The 24,652-nt window shown below is 38.0% G+C and overlaps 1 protein-coding gene across 2 annotated transcripts; it reads left to right on the top strand.

The window, feature by feature from the left end:
• The first annotated feature begins 310 nt into the window (after positions 1-310).
• On the top strand, positions 311-22,799 carry LOC590687 (DDB1- and CUL4-associated factor 6). Of its 2 annotated transcripts, none has more exons than XM_030994985.1 (16): positions 311-492; positions 7,563-7,624; positions 8,493-8,663; positions 9,465-9,569; positions 10,227-10,340; positions 10,976-11,111; positions 11,864-12,114; positions 13,068-13,161; positions 14,102-14,958; positions 15,759-16,054; positions 16,650-16,751; positions 17,382-17,538; positions 18,592-18,748; positions 18,998-19,083; positions 20,025-20,130; positions 20,765-22,799. In XM_030994985.1, exons 1-16 carry the CDS (start codon positions 405-407, stop codon positions 20,815-20,817), a joined length of 2,835 nt encoding a protein of 944 aa, XP_030850845.1. In that variant the 5' UTR covers positions 311-404; the 3' UTR covers positions 20,818-22,799. The 2 variants fall into 2 exon arrangements, with proteins under 2 accessions (XP_030850845.1, XP_030850843.1); XM_030994983.1 differs by having other exon boundaries at positions 16,647-16,751.
• Positions 22,800-24,652: the final 1,853 nt, after the last annotated feature.

The following is a 24,652-nucleotide window of genomic DNA, read 5'->3' as shown; positions in this document are numbered from 1 at the left end:
CAAACATCACTGTACAAAATTCAACTAATTTTACTCAAAATCGGTACTTTAGTGACAATTGATGACACCTAAATAATAGTAAAATACAATTTTTTTAAATTACCTATGTTACAAAAAATAATTTAAAAATTAAAAATGGTGAGTCCACTGTCAAACTTGCCGATCAACCACATCGGTCTAATTATGTGCATACATGTATGTGTGTTAGGAGTGTATTGACTATTCATGTATTCAAATACTGCCTATACGTACACGTAGTGCAGTGCTAGAGGTCAATACGCATTATACATTGACTCTCTCTATGCTTTGCTGAGTGGCCTGAGCTGAACCGTACGGTGTCGGTCGTCAGCAAAAATGGGGCTTTGATTAATGCTGTTGTACTTGTACAATTTACTCATAACACGATGGATCGAAATACCAGCTTTCCATTAACTACTGGCCGTAGAACATTGGGATTTAGAGATGAACGATCTATCCGTGAGGCTGTTTTTGGTAAGAAATTGAATTGTTACGACCATGTTTATATTTTGTCCCTTTGTCCCATGTATTGAATTTTATGTTGGAATTTTAATACCACAATATTACTTGTCTACCTAGACTACATACATACCTCCATGATTACGTGCACACATAGCACATAATTAGCAGCATTACTTTCCTGGCTGTGTAAATTAAAAGGCAATAGATCTACTGTACTTCAGTATATTCACACAATATTTTGTTGATCCTGCTGTATCTACTTCCAAATTGATAAACAATTTTAATGAATCAATGTTGATTAGGCCTAGACTACAAATACATGTAGACTAGCCCTAGATCTAGGTCTCTTCTTCTTCTTCTTCCGCTTCATGGTGATGAAGATAATCGCACTGGTTGTGTGTGTATATGTGGAGACTTTCACATATCCTGTTATTCCACATTTTAACTTGTTGTTCTTGTTGTGCAGATGCATACATGTATATACATGTGTAAGTAAAAACATTCCCGGTCTTGTAGACATTACATCTGCATCCCACTCAAGAAGACCTTGAAGGCATCAAGAGAGGAGTATTAGGCTGGGTCCTGTGGAAGGTTGTTCCAGTCCTTGCAGGTTCTTGGGAAGAAGAAAGAAGCATCTACTCTAACTAAGTGACGAATGGAACTTAGAATGGAACATTACAAGCTTCTGACTGTTCTAATAAACCCCCCCCCCCCCCCCCCCCCCCCCCCCCCCCCCCCCCCCCCCCGTACCCATGGACCTTAGAGTGTCTGAACGATTTTTCAATTTTTCCCTTTGGGATCGTTTTTCACCATTAGACGTCTAGATCTAGACCCTAGATCTAGATCTAGACTAGATCTATGGTTGGATAATAGGCCAGTTTCGGCGGTTACGTAATGCGCGGTTACTGTAACTAAGCCCGGCAAGCTTTGTCAAATCGCCATTTTTTATCTGTGCGTTGTGTATTAGAATGTCGGTTCTTGCCGTTTAATTGCATTCATATCTTTCTATAAAAACTGCGTGTTTATATATGAATTTCTGTTTTGGCTGGAAATGTCTTCCAACTTGCCATTCATCAAGTTGAGTTTCAGGCAGCTGCACTAATTTCTCAGAAAAAGAGGAGTTTCGACCACGGTATACACCCGAGAAAAGACTCGTTAAATTAGCGTCCGCAGTAGCGGACTAGCCTGCCCGTAGCCCCTGACCTACGGGGTCCGTGTCACTCGGTAGACGTGGCTGTGTGTGGGGAAATTACAACGGGCAGCATTTTCGTTAAGTGAACTAGTTACATACCTCCCTTAAATTTGACGATATTCCTGACTTTGGGACCTAGACCTATTCAATTATCTAGTAGAAAATATGGCGGACCATGCATTTATGATCGTCGAAAACTGAAGGCTTTTAAGAGTTTAGAAGACTCTGATTAACATTTTCCGATGGCCATATGCATGTGGAGAAGCTTGAGTACAACCCCCCTCTAGCTAGCTCTCAGCAGCTCATGATAGCGATCGACTCGTGTTTTTTTAGAATACAGGTCAAACCGACGCAAAAAGACAGAACATACCAACTTGAACAAAAAGAAAAATATATAAGTATTAAACAAACAAAAAGTAGAAGTCTAATAGAAAATGTAATAACAAATTTATTTTTAAATGTTTTTTTAAAATAATAATTGCTACGTGAATAACGAAGGTCCAGCATAATTATAATACTGTTAACTTTTATTTTATGATAGGGTCTAATCAAACTTAATTCCTAATCTTATTTTAAACAATAAAATTCTTCATCAGCTGATTCTTCTTCCTTGCTATCAAATGTTTTTTTATTATTACTCTTATTATTTTGTTTCCATTGCTCTATTATTATTTAACAATCTTTGCTTCACAAAGTTCACACATTCCTTTTCCTTGTTCAGTGTTTTTCCGTCCAACATTATTTGTTTATCATTATTCATCATTCTTATTCTAGCTCTCTGTCATCGGACGACATTATTTTATAAATATTATTTTATTAATACAAAGACCTTATAGTGTAATCATTATTACCTTTCTTATTATTTCTCGTTACTTTTGTTAATAATATTGATTCTGCGGTCACTGTGCTTGCTTCTGGTTAGCCGTTTCTCGTCAGCCTTGAAATAGTTCGTATCGAGGCGTTTACAAACATTTTTTAATCCGTAAATTTGTTTTCATTATGAAAATGTGAATCGCGCCTACACGAACACGAACACGTGGTACGCGCGCACGCACGTTCTTATGCAAGTATAAGTGACTGCGTGTGCGAACGAGTGGACAATAGTTCATCACTTCTTTTATTTCTACGTCCAAATTTGTACTCAGTTTCAAGTTAAGGTAAATGCAAATTTGAATGGAAATTACCGATATCGGCTAGCTAACTGATATTTTGGTGCTTCGCTTTCTGTTTCATCACTGGCTTTCAATTCAAGCCAATGTCGCATGTATCATCGACCTCGTTTTTCTTCTTTTTGAGGGGTATCGTGCGCTGCCTGTACCGGGGCCTTGTCCCAACAGGTTTGGCTGCAACTTGCAAGATGTGAATCGCTAGTTCTGTAACAGCAATGCTTTCCTATTATTCCTGCCTAAGACTCAGCGATTTTAAAGATCAAATGTATGAAGAACAAAATCACATCTCAAAGATATTAATTATTCAAGTTTGAAACTGCCTCCTTTTTCTTCTCTCTCTCTCAAAATAGCGAAAACAAACGATACAATCACACCTAGCGACCCGGGCCTAGCGAACACATGCGGTCATGCATGTACATTGTATGCACGCAAAGTGTAGTCTGCTACGCACCGCGAGCTCTTTGTTTGTCCGACCCTCCGATTACGTAATGCGATTTAAAGGTCTCTGAATACATTACGAAACTGGCCTATTGGAAAATACTTTTCTAGAATAATAATATTTTTTTCAAATTTCAAGACTCACCGATGATTATATTAAAAGATACAGCCCCCCAAAATGCAATATTCATCCAATTTTTTTGTCAGAATCGACGAAAAAGATGACATTCAGAGTTGTTTCGTTTTGCTAAAAAAACAGTAAACCACCTCCGTTTTCTCCCGTGTGCGGGTCCATTTGCCAATACATGTACATGTACACACATGCGGTCCAGATGCTTATGTACAGATTCTACGCACCCTCACCATGGGTTTGAGCTGAGCAGAGCTCACGCCTCCCTACTTAGCTGATCCGAAAAAATGGGGTGAAGGGTATTTTCAAACTGTAATGGCTTGTGATCCCTTGGGGCTAGCGAAAACATAGGCGCATAAATATATATATATTACTTAGGACTGGGACTACTTATCGCTCATTTCTAAAAAGTGGCAAATCTCTGAGCTACAATGGAAATAATGTTTAACTTTAAAATTGCTGTTTTGACAAGATGTTTTTAGAATTCCGAGATGACGCCCCTTTGGAAATATGGAAATTAACCTGCCTTTTCATATGACACCTCATTTATTGAGTATCACCTTCAGAATCACAAGCAAGAAAGGTTTGAATCTTGATTTGGTACTAAAAACATTGACCAATTTTGCATGGTCGTGCAATGCACGTAGACTGCATAGGGATGCCTGCAATCTCTATGGGAAGGATTTTAGCACACAAAGTCGAGTGCGCGATCAAACACCCTACTTTTTAGCTCATCCGGCCTGAAGGGCCCGATGAGCTTATGCCATGGCGTCCATCGTCCGTCCGTCCGTCAGTCCTAGGGCTAGGAGGGGGATTTAAAACTTCTATACAGAATCGTGAAATTCATTATCTGTGCTAATTTATGCAAATTTATTCGAAATCACAAAAAAATGCTTCTTCTCCTTCATTTCTCGACCGATTTTGATTTGGTGTGCTTTATCTGGTAGAGTTAATTTTAGTTCACTAAATTTCTACACAGAATTTTGAAATTGTTCTCCATTAATTAATTATGGTAATTTATGCAAATTTATTCCAAAAATAACAAAAATTGCTTCTTCTCCCTTATTTCTTGACCGATTTTGATTTGGTTTGCCTCATCTGGTAGAGCTAAATTTGGAACACTAAAATTCTACACAGAATTTAGAGATTTTGCTCCATTGATTAATTATGGTAATTCATGCAAATTTATTCCAAAAATAATTTTAAAATAATTTAAAAATCACAAAAAATGCTTCTTCTCCTTCATATTTCGACCGATTTTGATTTGATTTGCTTTATATCATAGAGCTAACTTTGGTACACTTTACCTCTACACAGAATTTTGAGATTTTACTCCATTGATTAATTATGGTAATTTATTCAAATTTATTCCAAAAATAACAAAAATGCTTCTTCCCCTTCATTTCATTTTTAAAGTTTTGTGCAATATATTAGGATGATTATGTGCAAAATATTAGGATGATTATGTGCAAATATGATCTCTCACAGAAAACACTTGATTTGTGGATTAAAAAGAGGAGAAAAGAGAGGTTGAAAATCAAATGTTGTTCAGCTAAATAAAATTATGTCCCTTCCAGGGCATCAAATTTTTAATTTTTGACCAGTTCAAAAGTGTACCACATAAAATTTACGATATCTGTTGTTGCAAGATGTGGATGAGTGCTACGTCATTGACGTTCTGGTTTTATTTACACAATTCCTTGCTGTCTGCTGCCTCGAGATCACTGGAGTGAAGAAAGATAACTACCGTATCCCTATTCAGTGAAGGATTAGTCCTTTTTATGGAGACAGATTCTTCTACCATTTTTGACTAGAGGGCAATTCCACGGTAACGGAAGGACACTCAGACAAGATTTTTGAACTTCAGGTTCATACTAAAAGAACTGTTTTATTAGTATAAGATGTGAAACAGTACAGATATAATACCTATATAAGTGCCTTTAATTCTCCCAAAAAAAATTGTCATTATAGTTAAGTAGTTTAAGAATGTGCATATTAATTATCTCGGTAACGGAAGGACATAAAAATGGACATGGTTTTTCCAGTTAATTAGTGTTTATCCAAACTTTGTGAAATTGATGAAGCTTTCCACTTGACTGAAACACATTTTGTTCCCCATAGTTTAATACATACTAATAAAACATTTCTTTTAGTATGAACCTGAAGTTCAAAAATCTTGTCTGAGTGTCCTTCCGTTACCGTGGAATTGCCCCAGAAGTACGTTTCAAACTCAATAATGCGGGCATCATTCCATTGAGTGTTGTTTCCAGTATAAAGGGCGTATTGCCGTATTCTACTTCTGAATGCGCTGGAATGCCTAATATGAGGGTTTTTGTGCCCTATAAAAAGATCACACAATACGGGCAGTGCAATTTAAATTTCAAGGGATGGATTAGAGTTTTTATCGCTCAAGACGGCTATCTAGAATGTTCTGAATTGCCAAACTCCAGAGTTTCCAGGGGCCCTGACTCCTGGATCCCTGGCTCTGGGACTGTCCCTGCATCCCACCAGGGGCCCTAAGGCGGAATCCATGGACCCTATTAGTAAAGATGGAAGTAATCCCAAGTCAACCTGCTGTTGTATAAAATTGTCTTTAGGAGAGAGTGTGAGTTTCCATAGCTCAAGACAAAGATAGTTTGCTGACAAGATATTGGCATAAATCCTAGCAGAAGGGGGTGGAAGCACATACATGTACATGGATAGATTATATGTTTATCTACCTATCTAGACTTGCTATGATGCACATTATGTCAGAGGCAGATTCGCCGTGGGGAGTTTGGGAATTTTCCCCACGAGCAGCTCTATATATTTGGCCGAATCAAGGTCCAGTCGATTTGTGGTCTGAAGGCCACTTGATAAATGCAGTCCGCCCCTGGAAAATAAGTTTTGTGTCAAAGCTTTTGAAGTTGTGAATCTTCATTAATTTTAAGAGTAATGAACACAATGGTATAAGAAGTTTGGTGTACATTATTGTGCTCCCTCAGAAAAATGAACTGTGTAAAATATGAGGACCCCAGTCCAGGCCCCAACTGGGTTGACAAATAGCCAGAATGAAATTTTTTGCCTTTGAGATGACATGCTGATTTTGCAAGACAAAATGCAAATCCAGCAATTTGGGGTGCGAACAAGTTGACTCTATACAAGGGATCATTAATTTGGGCAATATTGGCACCCCTGTATATGCGCCTTGGACCGATGTTCCTTGCAAAAAGAGATTCTGAACACTAATAGCTGTCAGCACAAATGATTGGCCATTTTTCACATATTTTCTGGATCATGTATAAATCATAGATTCGAGGCAATGCCTAAACTAATCTTTAATTCAATTCTTTTCTTAGAATTTAGATGCTGTACAGTACAGTACTGTAGTGTAGTGTAGTGTATTTTGTCCATATCCATTTTACTTGCATGTCAAGTTAGAATACTGGTAGAATGACACAGGGGGTAACCAGATTTTGTCACACTAAATGAAGAGCCCCCAAAACAGTCATGGTATTTTTTTTTTTTTTTTTTTTTTTTTTTTTTTTTTTTTAGGGGGGGGGGGGGTAGGGGGTGGGTTCAGGGGGTCATTGTTTTACACTAAATCATGATTATGACAAGCCAAAATAGAAAGTAAAGAAAGAATAAGGTGATCAAGCATAACAAAACAAAGGGGACAGGTTCAATTTTACAAAATCTCTGAGTCTCTGACAAGCATAAAAAGTAGATTCTGGTCCCATGTGACCCCCTTCCCCAATACTTAACATTACCACTTGTGATGTGTACAATGAGTTGATGTCATATCTACATGTATGTCGTGGTCCATCATGTATGCAAGTTCACCTTACATGTTTTGTTTTAAACTGCTGTGACACAGTCTTATACAAGCAACCAAGAACAACAACAACCACAACAACAATAACAAAAAAAACTTAATAAATTTGATCATTCTGAATGATTTATATCAATTCCTCTCTCGTCCATGTACAAGCAACCAAGAACAATAACAACCACAACAACAACGAAACTTTAATTTGATCATTCTGAATGATTTATATCAATTCCTCTCATGATTGTATCTACATGTAGCCCTGACTTGGTTTTGGTTTACTTCCAAAGGGGTGATTCTGATATTATTATTACCCATTTTTCCCTCTTCTTTCACCTATTACAGGCAGTAAGGACTTTGTTCAGAGGATGAAGCTTGATACAACACTTGATGTGCACAGAGGATGTGTAAGTCTATATGCAGTCCTGATAATTACTCAATTAAGATCTTTTCCTGATTTTGTTTTTCTCTCAAATTGTATTTCTTTCAGATTTTACCCCTATTTTCCTTTGTTCCCCATATTTTTTTACTCAAGGGGGGGGGGGAACATTTGTTAGATACTGTACCATTCCCCCCCCCCCCCTGAATCCTTTTTTTTTCTTACTCAAGTGGGGGGGGGGGGGTTGAAAAGAAGAAGAAAAAAAAATCTGTAAAGACAATTCATTGTGGTATATCTTAGGTCTACATTTGACAGAGTAGGGCAAAGGAATCTTAATACCCTTTCATGATGATATCTACTGTGAGGGAATGCAAGCTTAGGGCAGGAGAGGTCTAACTTTGAATAGTTAAAAGAAATCGCTGTGATTCTCTTTAGATGAATCACTAATCAGACATGAGAACATGAGCAGTTACAGCAAGAAAATGAATCAAGAATGATCTTCATATTTACCGCATCGTTTTCATTGATTGCATTTTGTGAAATGATTAATTATTCAAGATTTAAGATTCTTCTTCTTATACGTCTTTTTTTTTTTTCTTCTTTTCCCCTCTTCTTCCTCTTCTACTCCTCTTCTTCTTCTTCTCCTCCATTTCCTTATATTCTTCTTCTTCTTCTTCCTCCTCCTCCTCCTCCTTTTCCTTCTCCTCCTCCTCCTCTTCTCCTCCTCTTCTTCTTCTCCTTCTCCTCTTCTTCTTTTTCTTCTTCTTTTTTGTTCTTCTTCTTGTTTTCCTTCTTTATTGCTTTGCCTCTTCTTCTCCTCCTCCTTTGCTGATCATACAGGCCACCCTCTGGTGTATTCTCATAATGTACTGTTTCTTAATTGTTTCTCGTTTCAGGTGAACACAATTTCATGGAATGAACAAGGAAGCCTGATTCTCTCAGGATCTGATGATAAAAAGCTCTGCTTCACAAACCCATACACCAAACAAGTACAGGCAGCCATCCCGTCGGGTCACAGATCTAATATCTTCAGTGCAAAGTTCCTGCCTTGCTCAAGGGATAGACAGGTGGGTACATGTACCATTACAACAAGAGGAAAAAAGGGAGGGAAGGAGGAAAAGAGAGAGAGAGAGAAAGAGAGAGAGAGAGAGGGGGAGAGGGGCTGGTGGGAGGAAGAGATAGGGAGAAGGGGGGAATCCCATTGAGTCACAGATCTAATATCTTCCGTGCAAAGTTCCTGCCTTGCTCAAAGGATAGACATTTGCGTACATGAAGCATAGCAAGAGAAAGAAAGGAGGGAAAGCATAGAGAGAGAGTGAGATAGAGGGGGGCAGGTGCAGGGAAGGGAGGGAGGAAGAGATGAGGACAGGGGGTGGGGGGAGGAGGGGATCCCATTTGGTCACAGATATAACATTTTCAGAACAAAGTTTCTGCCTTGCTCCAGGGATAGACAGGTTGATAGAATGGCAAGAGAGAGAGAGAGAGGGGGGGGGGGGAGGGGTGGGGGAGGCCATTCTGTTGAAGATCTAACATTTTCAGTTCACTGCCAAGTTCCTGTCTTGTTCTAAGAGAGAGAGCTAGAGTGGGAATTGAGGGAACACACAGCGAAGGCAGGTCAATGGTGGAGAGATACCATGCGACTTGGTTTTTAAAAATTTCATTGCTGTTTTCTGGCCTTGCCAGAGAGATTGTCAGGTAGTAGTCAGTGTTCAAAAGAACGGCGAGAAAGCAAGAGGGTTTTGGAGGGTGCAATTGTGCTTGCTTTTAAATTGTGAATTGTCATCCCATTAGAGCTGAAAGTTGTTTCTGACTTTGATATTCCTTGCTGATATCAGTTTCAACTCTAAAATGTTTTTTTCTCCTTCCAGGTTGTTTCTTGCTCCGGAGATGGGTGCGTTATGTTCAGTGATGTGGATAACCCGGATATGTATGGCCGCAACTCTTTCAACTGCCATTATGGAACAGCTTACGAGGTATGTGTGTGTGTACATGTGTAGGTTGCAAAGGGACTCTTCAACTTGGCAACATTTGGTCAAATGATTATACCAATATCCAAGGATCTTCTAGTTATCTTGGACATCAGTTAGAACCTGGAAAATGGGTTCCCTTTTTTTCCAATCAGGAAAAAGTCAGGGAATTTGAGAAAAATCACATCAATCGGGGTAAATATCAAGGAATTACGTCTTTTGTCTTCATGAATTGCTGAAAATGTGAAGAACCGGCTTGCAGAAAATGAAAGATTTGTACTTACATGTACTTATGAGACATTTGTTTTGTGTATCTGTGTTCCGGTAGAAAGATGCTGTATTGTTCTAAAGTTCGGTAGCACAAAAGTACGCATGTAAGTTTGAGACAAATCATTTGCGTAAGCATATATTTTGGGAAGATTCAAATCCCTCCTGTTTCAAAGGTTGTTCTTTTGCTATCTAGTATATCTTCCAATTGCAGATTGTGTGGCTAATCCGCAACACTGGGAGTTACAGCAAAAACCTGTTCTTAAATTCAGAAGTAGTGATGACACTATTGAAGTGTTACAGCTGAAGTTTTTTATCATGACTGCAAATGCAAAGGTGATGAGTTCATGTGAATAATACTCTTCAAGCACTCTTGTCTGTGTTATTTGACCTCAGGTCGTGACCTTGCCCTCTGACCCCAATACTTTCATGTCATGTGGTGAAGACGGGACAGTCAGATGGTTTGATCTCCGCATCAAGACTAGTTGCTCAAAAGAGGAATGTAAAGAGGTAAGTCGTTTCTTAAACATATATGCATTTACCCTTGCACCTGTTGTGGCAAGATGTGTCTATCCTACTTAAGGCTCATCGTTCACCAGCAGGCCTGTACAAACATAGGATTACCTTAAATATATGCTTATGAACAAAATACAATCTATCATACCCATTTCGGGTATTTCATAAGCTTTCATTGCCTCAAATACACATCAAATTGGCTTTAGCCTTCTGCACACTATACGATCCTTCTGCGATCCGAAGAAAGGTAATTCAACTGAATATGGAAATCTAGACAAACATCATCTTCTTGATTTAAGTTATGAATAATGATAAGAATACTAAAATCCTGAAATGTTAGCGACACTAAAGCCCCTATCCGATGAAAATACAACTTGATATTGCTTTCCCTTTGTCCAGGGAAGTTTGACATCTGTTGAAATTTAGATTTGATCATTTTCACAAGTTAGATGTTCATATCAAATGCTGATTGTCCTTAAATGTCCTTTAAAATTGTGTTGGGAAATCTCATCACTAATCCATGAAGAGATTCCAGGGACGAAATGCTATTCTTATTTTCACTGTACTCGCTATCTGTTGAATCTTTGAATTTTGCTCATTTATTACTCTCTTATCTCTGTTGTGGGTAGGATGTAATGATCAACTGTCGTCGTGCTGTGACGGGTATCTGTGTGAACCCCATCCTTCCCTACCAGCTGGCCGTCGGGTGCTCAGATAGCTCCGTTAGAATCTTTGATCGCAGGATGCTGGTCACCAAACTCTCAGGTAATTGAACCAAATTATTCATAAAAATAAATTAAGATTTTCACAACTGAAGCTGTGACCACAAAAGCTGTCACCGTGTCCCTAAGGACGTTGGATCCACAAACATATTCAAACCATTTTTCCTATCTTTGAGCAATTCTGTATGCCTTCTGGAAGGTGCTGCCTACTAGAATGTAACTTTCCCATCTCTTTCTTGGTCTTCCTTGCCTATTTGTTCCAACAATGAGCAAGCGTTCATTCTGGAGACATGACCGAACTAGGTCAGTTGGACTTCAGCAATGCGGGCAAGGATTCGCTTCTTATGTCTTCACAATTAAAAACTACCCACTGAGAAATAGCTATTAGAAAGATTCTGATAATCTAAAGTAGAGTTCTGCAGCACAAGTTCAAGCATGTTAGTATCGACTTGACAAGTCCACTCAACAATTCTATTCTCAATGATTATTGTGAGCTCCTCATGAATTAGAGGTGTTACGGTTTAGTGGATAAGTCTTTGGACTGTTCCTCCAGCAGCATGAACTTTCTTTGGCATGACCTTTATCTACATTTGCCAAACTTGATCCAAGTGTAGTAAGTGGGTACCTGGTAATATATTCCTTGAATGAGCTGAGCACTAAGGTTGGAGGAGCCAAAGGCCGGGTAATAATATCCAAAGTCCTTTGGAAACGCAAAGATGTGTTATATCATAATTTGATATGCATTATATGAGAATGGCATATTTTTATTACTATTACCTACATTGACTATCGCAGGGAACCACATAGGTCGTGGCATGCAGGGTATCCTTTGCCGATTCTGCCCGACGCACCTGCAGAACAAGTACAGTCGTCCTACCTCCCTGACCTACTCTGCCAACGGTCAAGACCTACTGGTCAGCTACTCCTCGGACTACATCTATCTGTTTGGTACCAATGCACGCTACAAGGAGAATAGTGAAGCCTCCTTTGGGGCGGAGAGCAAGGGGCTAGATGTGCTGGAAGCTGATGAAGAAGACAAGGATGAGGTAAGGTCCACTTTTAGCTACGTAAAAATGTTGTTATATTTATTATTGGTAGTAGTATTACTTATACCGCGCTTTTCCCATAAGGCCCAAAGTGCTTACAGTAGATGAAAATTAGAATTACATAAATACATGTAAGAAGAAAAACAGTCTTGCAACTACAAACTGCAAAAAAGATGTGTTTTTAAGGCCTTTCTGAAGGTAATAACTGATGGAGACTGTATTTTGAAGAAGATACAGTAGATGTCCTATCATCGGCTAATGTGCGGGTACCTGAATATGTGAGGCGGGGAGGATCACTGGCTGACCTCAATAAATTCAAACAGATATCTAAATATTGTGGAGCTTGATTATTGAGTATTTTGAAGACAAACGAGAGTAATTTAAAAATGACAAGCACTCTTTGTAAGTTATGGTTAATATTCCTCATTTGAAACGTAATGTGTTGCGTTGGTTTCAAAATGATCTGGATCTTGAAAATAAGTCAATGCAATTTGTGATTTTAGAAAAAATTTGCTCCAAAGTTTGTTTGCATCCATTCAAATTCATATGTGCTTTTAAGGTATTTGTATCAATTGACAGGTCTACCTATAAAGCCAAACCTGTCTGTTAAGACTACCCAAGGGAACAGGAAAACTGTAGGCAGGTTGCCTTTCTAGACAGGTTCAACAACCTGCATGTCTTCCTCAAAGGGAAGGAAAAAGAGGAGAAAAGGTGACCTCATTTACAATTAACGGGTTCGACTCTTTTCTGTTGCTAAATAAGCACTACACCAAATTACAGTGGCTTGTTATTGATGATGTCTGTCTTTCATTTCAATTCAATTCAATTCAAATTCAAATTCAAATTCAAATTCAAATTCATTTCAATTCAATTCAATTCAATTCAATTCAATTTAATTCAATTCAATTCTATTCTATTCTATTCAAATTCAAAATTTAATTCTTGTTGATTAGTTTGCAGCTGATAATCCCGTCAAGAGACTACGACTGAGAGGAGACTGGTCCGATACAGGACCTAGAGCCCGGCCAAGAAGTGAACAACCAGAAGGTGAAAAGAGATTCCCCAAAATATCTATTATGAGACTTCATCGTAATGGTTTATGAATTATAGTGTCCTGTTTCTTGATTTAATTTATTTAATTGAGCTATCTGTCTCTGAGTTGTGAATGTAAAATTATCCTTTTTGCATCTATAGTTTATGAATATAGATATGTTTGTATAAATAGTAGAATGAGTGAAAAAAGATAGAATTTCATATTTCTTCTGTGAGTATCAACATAGTGCCTGAAGTTACTAAGGCTGTCTCATACATGACGCATGAACTAAAGAAAATATAAATTGTAGTGACTTTATATATCTGCATTTTATAATACATACCCTAGCAAGTAGGCATAGAGGCCTTTGGCACACTTTTGCTTTTCACCCTCGAAAAAGTATACCTTGTGCCATTAAACTTCATGCAATGTTTTGGCGCTACAGCTTTTTTGTAGGTGGTTTATCGCTTCCTGCTTGAGCTTCCATTAAAGGGATCGTTTAACAATGTTAAATCTGAGATACACAGCCCTACGTGTTATCAGTGTCTGTGATATGGTGTAATATTGAAGCCCTAAAAAAAAATAGCGCTTCAAAATGATCAAGAAGTGCCTCAAAAAAGTAAGAATCTTTGAGTGACAGGTATGTTTGAGTGACAGAGTTGGCAGGTATGCAATACTCATTTTCTCCAATAGACTAGTGTTATGAAAACCGTTTGGCAAACAGTTTTCAAAATTTGTAATTCCAATCATAAATATCTTGATAATCAGACAAGCAATAGGCTTGTAAAAGTCACGGGGTTCCTGACTGACCTAAAGGTTTATAATTATCATTGCAGCATGAGCTAAATCCAGAATTTTGTTTCAGAATCTGAGACAAAGTTACTGGATTCCTTCACTGTATAATGTTTATTGACACAAATATTCTTTTCCATTCATCCTATTGTGTCATGATAGGTGAGCGACCTAGATCAACCATGGTGCAGAGGATGTCTGAGATGTTGTCCCGCTGGCTGGAAGAATCGTCTTCATCGCCCCGACGACCCGTCAGATCTGGCCAACCAGGCGTCATTGGCTCTTCCTTCCCAACCTCTGCATCGGCTACGTCAATAACTCAGTCGACATCAGTAGCAGCTTCAGCAACACCATCCACTTCAGCAGGTCAGCTGGTTACAACTGAAGCAGCTGAACCGGTTACAACTGAAGCAGCTCTACCGGTTACAACTGAGGCAACAAGTTCACAAGTGCAACATGATGGAAGTCATGAAGACCTTGAGGAAAAGGCAGGAGCATCAAGGACGGGGGATTCATCAAGAAAGCCGGACGTTGTTCCTAAAACTGATTCAAAAGTGCAAAGAATGTCAGAGAGGACATCAGAGGATGTCGAAACAGTCTCAGAAGAGAAGGGTGTGACAGAAACTCTAAGTGCAATGGATGGTGCAATAAAGAAGAAGAGTGGAAAGGAGATGGACAGAAGAGATGATGATAGAGAGGACAAGGGATTGAATGACTCAAGAAAGGAAAGCCAAAGATCAAGTAGTGGTCGGGAGGCCGCTACAACACGCAAGGATGAGGAAGGAGCAGCGGGCTGGAGAAAGGGGCTGAAGTCACGAGGGGGGCGTCCAGATCACCCAGAGCAAAGATTTGGGAAAGGTTCTGGTGAAGTAGGCAAAGAGACTGAGCTACATAAAGCAGCAGGAAAGACACAAGAGTTGGAAAAAGAAAGCAGAAAGCAAGATGGTCAGAAAAAAGAGGAAGAAGAAAAGAAAGGCATCTTTGCTTTTGGAGATAGAATGGAAGACAAAAAACCAATGGTAAGAAACTTGAAAGAAGGAAGCCTTTGCATTAAATATTAATTCCCTCTTATAGTGATGAAAATTGCAAGATGTTGTTCCCAAAATAGAAAGCTGTGCGATAAGTGATTTTCACAAACTGCAAAACTAATCTAAAGGTTAGAGGAGGTATTCTGACAATAATTGTATCTTGATGTTTGTAAAGTGACTTTGATTGCCGTATCAAGTTCTAAATTTGTGTAATCTTTCATTGGTATGTACAAAGACATTTCAAACGTACACGGCCACCTAAATCAGTTAAATCAATGACGCTCTATAAGTTTTAAATGTATAGTTCAATCATTTCACTAGAATCTTGATGAAATAGACAGTACCACCCCTGCATTTTTGGTAGAGCCTATTGAATTGGAATTTCTGGCTGGTATTATCACCATTTCCTGTGTAAGTTTGTGCCTTGATGGCTCATAGGATGGCATGTTACATCGAGTGTTTTAGCATAATTGAATTTTCTATCAAGAATTATAGAGGTGTTGTGGTCTAGTGGATAAGTTGTCGGACTGTAGATCACATGGTCCATGGTGCGAGTCCTGCCACGGCACTAATGTCCTTTGGCAAGATATTAATCTACATTTGCCACTCTCCACCCAGGTGTTGAATGGGGACCGGTAGGAATTCCTTTAATGCTGTGAGAGCCGAAATCGGCTGCCTAGCAGAGCCAGGGTAAGAGTTGGAGCGCCTTGAGCACCATGCATGGTGGCTATGTGCGCTATATAAATATCCAATATTATTACGGTATATGTATTTTGTTCTTGCCCAAGTAGCCTAGACTGACGAAACAGGATAGTCTTGAGCACACACGATCACGGAAGCACAGCATCGTTGACAACCCTCCCAACTTACAAGCCATTGGTGATCCCAGCCCCAGCAAAGCAGGACCATCATCATCTGCAGCTGAGGAGAGGAAAGATCATGGAAAGGATAGGGAAGGGGGAGATGAGATGGGAAGAACTGATGGAGATGAAGGAAGAAGAAAAACAGATGGCAAGAGAGAAGAGGAGGATGAGAAAAAAGAGAAGAGGAGCTCTATGCAGAGCATGGGATCAGAAACTTCACAAAGGTGTGTAAACTGTTCATTTATTTCCCAATGTCCCATGTCTTTAATACCCCCTCCCCCCATCCCCAGTAAAAAAAAGTAAAGAAATATTGTTTGATAGAATTAACGTATTCCACATAGCAAGATCAATCACATACATGTATGTGGGGGAGGAGCGGGAGTGGTTACGTCGCCGGACTGTCGATCACAAGGTCCGCCGTTCGAGTCCCACTGCGGCACTAATTTCCTTTGGCAAGACATTGATCTACATTTGCCTCACTCAACTCGGGTGATGTAATTGGGTACCTGGCAGGAATTAATTCCTTGAAATGCTAGAGTGCCATGATTGCACCACAGCTAAAGCCGGGGTAATAATTTCCAATTTCGGAAGCGCTTAGAGATTTAATTGTAATTCGTGCTAAATAAAAGCGAGTATTATTATTATTATTATTGTTGGACAATCGTCTTGTCACAAATTTTGAAAGTTATCCAGATTTTAAAAAGTTTCTAAACAGATAAAGGCGTCTGTCATTGACAATTTGAAAAATAAATCAGATCTTTTGTTTGTCTTTTGCAACTTTTGCTAAATGTGATTTGCTTATTTTCTTTTGAGTAGTAGCCAATCCATGACGTGCAGTGAGTCTGACAGTGATGAAGACCTGCAGGTGCTAGGAGCTGAGAGGGAGAAGAAAACACCTCACCAAAGGGATACTCCTAATCAGTGAGTTATAAATAAGTATTGTGTTTGGGTGGAACAAATCAATGACTTGACTAGACCAGGGGGGTGTTTCACAAAGATCCTAAGTTGAACTTATCTCTAAGTTTGACTTAAAACTTATGGAAAGCTGTTAGCATCATTGAAAAAAAAATGTAAAAATTATTTTAAAAGGCATAAAATGTTGATTCAAATCATGCATATTTTCTATTATCTTGGGAGATTTCATGTTCTTGATGTGGAATTCATGAAAAGTCTAAAATCCTTGAATTTTGCTTTTGAATGTATTTCATTATAAGGCTATAAATGGCTCTCCATAGTATTTAAGTCCAACTTAGAGTTAAGTTTGACTTAGAATCTTCGTGAAACACCCCCCTGGCCTGATAATTTCCTGATTTTACCCCTTTTTTCCCCAATTTTTCCTGATTTTCAATATTTTTCCCCAATTTTCTAGCTCAAAAGAGGGAATGCTGTCTGATGCCATCATTTTTTACCAAATTAAAAAAATCTTTCCATCCATATGTAATTTGTTCTAATTTTCAGTTGTAGTGAATTTTTCTTTGTGTAGCTCCTTTAAGCTCTTGGTCTGTTAAACAAGAAACCATTGTTATTATTATTGTTGTTGTTTGTAAACAGGCCTAGAGAGCGTGTGAGGTCGGAGGCTGAAATGAGGTTGAGGGAGCTCTTCAAGACGCGCAAGGAAGAACGTGAGAAAGAAGCGGACGTCATCAAGAATGTCTACTCTCCATCTGTTGAGATGGTTTACAAGGGACACAGGAACTCAAGAACAATGGTAAACAATAGTGGGTTGCCAGCGCCAGTTTTCTCTGTCAAAATGTCGTTTTTTAATAATTTTTCTGGGTCATTTTTTCTACTTAATCCTCCAGGATTTTGCATTGGTTTACACAATTCCCATAAAGATACATTGTGTAATAGTCGTGATCTTTAGATTTATAAACATCAATCATATCATTGAAGTTCTACAATGATTTGCTTTGGTTCAAGGGTCTCTCTGAAAGTGTGTTGTAAGTCTGATAGTCATTTGAGAAAGAATTGATGCTTTGCATTCGACCTTCCTGAACATTATGTTGGGATTGCAGAGCGAATTTCAATTCCATCCCAACTCCCAGAAACTGTACTGACAAGTTTATTTATTCATTTTTTTTTTGTCTACGTAAATGACTTGTTGTATCTCAATTCTTTTCAATATAAAATTTTCCCTCTTTTTATGTATTTTGAGTGCAGGGACAAGGCAAATGTTTCCTCAGAGAAAAATTAATTTTTTCAAACAATTATAAGATTGTTCCTACATGGCATCAGTTTTGTGACGAGTACATATATGCCTAATTTGATATCTCTAAATATTCTATGATAATCACCTCTTTATACCCTGTCTTGTCTCAAGTACCAATAGGGTATGCTCTTTGCCTTTTCCTTGGACTCAAAGTAACAGGGTAGTAAGGTTATTTCAGATGGTTCTCTGTCCACAGTACGATATGCAATTTTCTGAAATAAAGGCCTAGATGCAATTGTTCTAGGTAGGTAATTTCCTGGGTGTAATAGTCCTGGGCCCCGTCTTACAAAGAGTTAATATCGATCACAACTTATTTGCGATTGCAACTATGTACATAAGAGATAGGAGACTGCAAACTAACGATTGATTGGAAGACTTGCAATTGATTTAGATAAATCAATTAATCGCAATTAGATCGATCGTAAATCTTTGTAAGACGGGGCCCAGGTGTTAGTTCCAGGGGTTAGTTGACATGGTTGTTGCTTCAAGTCCTCCTTCATAGCTTCATTTCTTTAATTCTTTCCATTTCTTCTGTATTTCATGTTCATGTAGATTAAGGAAGCTAATTTCTGGGGCGATCACTACATAGTGAGTGGATCAGACTGCGGACATGTATTCCTCTGGGATCGCTACACAGCCAAACTCGTTATGCTGCTAGAGGGCGACAAACATGTTGTGAACTGCGTCCAGCCCCACCCTATTGATCCCAGTAAGTACCTTGTGCGTGTAGTAGAAGTAGTAAAGTAGCACAGTATGGTTCGATGTGTGGGGTGGCAGCATGAGGTACATATAGTGAGCAAGGATAAATTGCTCACACTTATTTCTATTTTGCTTCTGTAGGAATTATTTTACTGATGAAACCGAATGACCTACATGTACCCTGCTTTTTAAAGGAGACATGAGTAAATAAATAAAAACAAAAACAAATAATGTTCCTAATCTTTGTCGTTGGTTTCAGTCCTAGCTACCAGTGGTATTGATTACAATGTGAAGCTTTGGGCACCCGTAGCGACTGAACCATACTTCCCGGAGAATTCAGTTGAGGTAAGATGTTAGTTGTCATGGTTAATAAGTAGTATTGAACTATCAAATTTTAATTTGAGCAAGAATCATATTACAATTAATGCCAAGTATCCCTGCAATACTGCTGTGATTGCCTGTAAAACTTTTGCTTAACATCCTTGTTGTGGCTTTTTTTTAGTCTGAAGACTACAAGACTAGCAGTAAAAAACAAGTTCTTTTTTCATCAGAGTGACTATTCTAATTTTAAAGCTTTGGCAGTCCCACACCATGCAGAATTATGTACTTCATGTTAACTTTATTGGCCAATTCAGCTACATTTGTATCACTATGACTAAAACATACTTATATTACAACCACAAGGTCAAACATATTCACACTGACTTCACATTTCATCCCGCCCAGTTCTAGTCCTCCTTGATCTTTCTGATCTCCTGCCTTCTGTATGAATACAATATTGTGGTGCTGTGTGGTTGAAATTTTACACTTACCAAATTCTTAACTTGTGCCCTGGACCAAATGATACACCGAACCCTACCTTAACACTGAACCTTGTATAGATAATCCCTGAAGCAGCCTCTCCCAGCTAAACTTGGATGGGATGTACTGGGACAGCAGTTGATGGTGCAGACAACTTACCCTAAACGTAAAGCCCACCGCATTACTTGTAGCTACTTGCTCCCTCTATATAGAAAACAATGCCTAAGCGGTGCCCGTTGGTTCCCCATGATCCCCTTTTTCTTATGTTAATTGAGAGCTGATTTGATGAGATAAACACCCGTCGGTGACCTTGCAGGGAGGTCTGATCCCCCCCTGGCCAAACTAGGGCAGACAAGTTTTAAACTTGAATGCAACTTTCACCCTAGCCCGTTGTCTTTGATCAAATAGAAACCCAGACCAATAGTTGTTGTAGCAAATGTCAGAGCACCAACGAATGTATCTTTGATGTTTCCTTGTTACATCAGGTGATGAGAATCAATGAACTGATGCTGGAGGAGACGAGAGATACCATCACCGTACCACCTTCTTTCATGCTGAGGATGCTGGCATCGTTGAATCATCTTAGAGGAGGTAACTATAGCAACAAAGAGATGATGGATGGATGGTGATGGGGGGGGGGGGTAAGTGTTGGGCTATCCGTCATGATGAATGGATGGTGATGGGGGGGGGGGGGGGGGTAAGTGTTGGGCTATCTGTCATGATGAATGGATGGTGATGGGGGGGGGGGTAAGTGTTGGGCTATCTGTCGTGATGTTGAGATTTTAATGGTTTTGATAATAACGATGATGAAAATTGATAGTGATGATGATGATGACAGTGATGACGACGACATCATTTTTGGAATGATGATTTTGATTTTATGGAGATGCAACATACCGGTAGGTAGTTTGTGCAATTGATACCAGTGAAATTGATGTTGATAGTCATGATGATGATGATACAGATGATGATGATGTTGATGATTACCATAGTAGTTATGATAGGGTTTTTTAATTCATGACATTGATGTCAATGTTGATCGACGTTAATGTGAAAGCTGTTATAATGATTCAGATTTTAACCCAATCTATTTAATATGTAATGATATCAATTTTGAAAGACTGATCTACAAATTTGTATATGTTGAATGGGCGTCAGATGAAAGTAAACATAACATTGTCCTTATAGCCCATTTGAATAATCTTCTTATTGTAATTTCTTTCAGATCGTGGAAGATCCGCTGACCCTCGATCTGCTAGTGAGAGCTCTGATGATTAGACTAGATCCTGCTTATTAGTGCCTGGTTTATTTACTGAAGAAAATAAAGGATTACATTAAAAATTACACATAGGGCTCGCAGGTAACCCAAGTCAGACTTGTGTTTCGTGCATGCCCTATTCTATGTGAATGTGCTAAAGGAAACCTCACCCCATAGAATAAATGTAGGTATTCTGAAAAGGATCTGATGTATTTCTTACAAAAGTGTACAAGAGATGAAGATATTCTTGGCAAGATGTGATGCCTTTTAGCCTGACATGGGTGCAGCCATTTTCTTGCTTTATGCCTCTCTCGTACACTTTGGTGGGGAATCTTGTAGATTGATGTGCAAGAATACAATAATTCTTTCAGAAGAACTATGGTTTTTCCTTGGGTGAGGTTTCCTTTATGTAGTCTACCAAAAGAGATGTTTTACAGTTGACTGGGAGTGTATTTGAATTGCAATATCTCTGTGTAGAAGAATATTTGAAGCTCTGGTTTGACTAGATATAATAACATGAAACTTCTTACATCAAGAGCAAAAAGGGTCTTGGGGGTCGGTATACTGATAAGTCAGCTATGGATATGGATGAAGTGGTTTAAGTGTGCATGGATCTTTAAGAATGCTTGGGGGAAGAACAAAATAATGGAGTTTTTCAAATTATCCTTTTACATTTTTATTTGGTATGTTTCTTCATTTTTCTGGATGCATTTGAAAACATGATGTGTATTCTGATGCACTTGTATTTATTCAAATACTGGTATGTTTATTGAGTGCATATATTGTAGGCAAAATGCCAACAGTATCTAGTTATTTAATGTTTTGAACAAATAGTTCTGTTTTCCTCGAGTTTGGTTTTATTGGCAAGCTTGATGATCAAAATGCTAGTTTAAAGGAAATTCATAGTTCCCCCTACCCCGCCCCGGCAATGTTTAAGGGTACCTTGAAATGTTGAATAATACTTTATACTGCATTTTTATTTCCCCCATTTTCGTTTTTGTAGCAACAGATCTTGCCAGTACTTTATATAGTTTACCATACTAGGGAATGGGTTATGTAGTCTTATTTATGCCATTGTCTTCATGTTATTTTTTAATGTAAATCTTTGTCAAACACAGGGTTTTATTTTGAACAATTTTTCTACATGTATTTGGAATACAAATGGTAGCTAGTATGCACATTTTTTAAATATTTTTTAGTATCGGTATAACTTATGATGTGAATTTTAGTTTTCCCTACATATTTGATGTATAGTGGATGCATTATTAAAGGTACAAGTTTGAAAAAGGCTGAAATTCCACAAGATAACCCCAAAACAATGTTAGTGAAATTTACTTCAGAAGATGATGAGAAACCAAAAGAAATTTTTGTTATGCAGTCAGAGAAAATATATACATTGTCCTGTACTTCATATATGCATTGCAATCTGAAAATATTATTTGTTATTTGCTGCCAAAAGTCAAAATTCAGTTGAGTTTAGATACTTGATGTATAATCTTATAAGCATTTTGCATGGTTTATGCAGTGAAGTTCAAGAAATCATGCTAAAATGTACTGATTTGCTGTGTTAAATCTTCAAATCTTAGTTATGCTATGTACTACGTGCAACTGAATGGTGGCATTTTTGTGTCTTTGAAAAGCTTTGTACGGATCGGCTTAACTTTTAGAGTATGCTTATTGAATAGTGAAGATGTCGTAAGTGCATTGTTTATACGTACATCCACAATTGTTGGATGTACGTTCATATGTATCATGATTTACATGGTAAATGTATGTATATGTACATAAAATTATTTATAAGTATATTTATATTTATATTATCAAAACATTTCTTTTTGGCTCTAGCATGACATGCTAAATTATCATGGAAATGGTGTGATTTTTTTTTTTTAATTATTATTTATTGTCGTACATATACTGTACATGTATGTGTAACAGCATATCTGACTGTTCAAAACAGTGAGGAAAGTTGAAATAAATTATACAGGCATATGACAGTTTATCTACCACGTGTCTCGATTCTAAGCCTCAAATTTGCGGTATGGTGAAGAACATTGATCAGGCATAATTGTGTGTTTGTATGCACGCACATAGCTATGGCAATTAAGATACGCCGGTGCGCGGCCAGCACCATATCATACATGTACAACAAACAAAATTTTGAAAGAGCGGTCGATGAGAATTATGTTACGGTACCGTATTTCAAACATTGACTGCTTCTTTTGCACATCACGGTTAAAACCATGGCCCTCGGTGATCTTGAAACTGCGCTGTGACCAACATTTGTATAATATTTTATAGTTTGGAAAAAGAAGAAAAGAGTGAAAAGGAAAAGGATAGAACTAAGGGGATAAAATGGTATATCGAGAAAGAGGCAAAATGATGGGCTAACCCCTTGCCATTTTTCTCAAAAAGGGGCATTTTTCACATTTCACAAAATGATCTGCAAAAACATATTTTGAACAGACAGGGGTCATAGGCACCTTCGACAGTTGAAGAAAGGCCTTTTTGAAAATTAATGAATTTTGGCCAAAATGATGGGCTAACCCCTTGCCATTTTTCTCTAAAAAGGGGCATTTTACACATTACACAAAATGATCTGTAAAAACATATTTTGAACAGACAGGGGTCAAAGACATCTTCTAGAGATGAAAAAAGGCCTTTTTGAAAATTAATGAATTTTGGCCAAAATGATGGGCTAACCCCTTGCCTTTTTTCTCGAAAAAGGGGCATTTGTTACATATCACGAAATGATCTTTAAAAACATATTTTGCATAGACATGGGTCAAAGACATCTTCTAGAGATAAAAAAAGGCCTTTTTGAAAATTCATAAATTTTGGCAAAATTTTTTCTCAAAAAGGGGCATTTTTCACATTTCACGAAATGATCTGCAAAAACATATTTTAAACAGACAGGGTTTAAAGACATCTTCTAGAGATGAGAAAAAGTCTTTTTGAAAATTCATAAATTTTGGCCAAAATGATGGGCTAACCCCTTGCCATTTTTCTCAAAAAGGGGCAATTTTCACATTTCACAAAATGATCTGCAAAAACATATTTTGAACAGATAGGGGTCAAAGACATCTTCTAGAGATGAAAAAAGGCCTTTTTGAAAATTCATGAATTTTGGCCAAAATGATGGGCTGAACACTTGCCATTTTTCTCAAAAAGGGGCATTTTTCACATTTCACGAAATGATCTGCAAAAGAATATTTTGAACAGACAGGGGTCAAAGACATCTTCTAGAGATGAAAAATGGCCTTTTTGAAAATTCATAAATTTTGGCCAAAATGATGGGCTAACCCTTTGCCATTTTTCTCAAAAAGGGGCATTTTTCATATTTCACGAAATGATCTGCAAAAACATATTTTGAACAGACAGGGGTCATAAACATCTTCTAGAGATGAAAAAAGGCCTTTTTGAAAATTCATGACTTTTGGCCAAAATGATGGGCTAACCCCTTGCCATTTTTCTCAAAAAGGGGCATTTTTCACATTTCACAAAATGATCTGCAAAAACATATTTTAAACAGACAGGGGTCAAAGACATCTTCTAGAGATGAAAAAAAGGCCTTTATGAAAATTAATGAATTTTGGCCAAAATGATGGGCTAACCCCTTGCCTTTTTTCTCAAAAAAGGGGCATTTGTTACATATCACGAAATGATCTTTAAAAACATATTTTGCATAGACAAGGGTCAAAGACATCTTATAGAGATGAAAAAAAGGCCTTTTTGAAAAGTCATAAATTTTGGCCAAATTTTTTCTCAAAAAGGGGCATTTTTCACATTTCACAAAATGATCTGCAGAAACATATTTTGAACAGACAGGGGTCAAAGACATCTTCTAGAGATGAA

Source organism: Strongylocentrotus purpuratus, unplaced genomic scaffold, assembly GCF_000002235.5.
Source record: "Strongylocentrotus purpuratus isolate Spur 01 unplaced genomic scaffold, Spur_5.0 spur5_scaffold_21, whole genome shotgun sequence".
In the NCBI taxonomy this organism is placed as follows: domain Eukaryota; kingdom Metazoa; phylum Echinodermata; class Echinoidea; order Camarodonta; family Strongylocentrotidae; genus Strongylocentrotus; species Strongylocentrotus purpuratus.
The sequence above is the reverse complement of the archived record's forward strand: the minus strand, read 5'-3'. Positions and strand labels throughout refer to the sequence as shown.

What these genes read in the sequence shown, in the direction of transcription:
- LOC590687 (XM_030994983.1), top strand. Translation starts at nt 405, where the DNA reads ATGGATCGAAATACCAGCTTTCCATTAACTACTGGCCGTAGAACATTG. An exon ending in TTGATGTGCACAGAGGATGT is followed by an intron (nt 7,625 to 8,492) that starts GTAAGTCTATAT and finishes TTCTCGTTTCAG; the next exon opens with GTGAACACAATTTCATGGAA. An exon ending in GGATCAGAAACTTCACAAAG is followed by an intron (nt 16,055 to 16,646) that starts GTGTGTAAACTG and finishes TCTTTTGAGTAG; the next exon opens with TAGCCAATCCATGACGTGCA.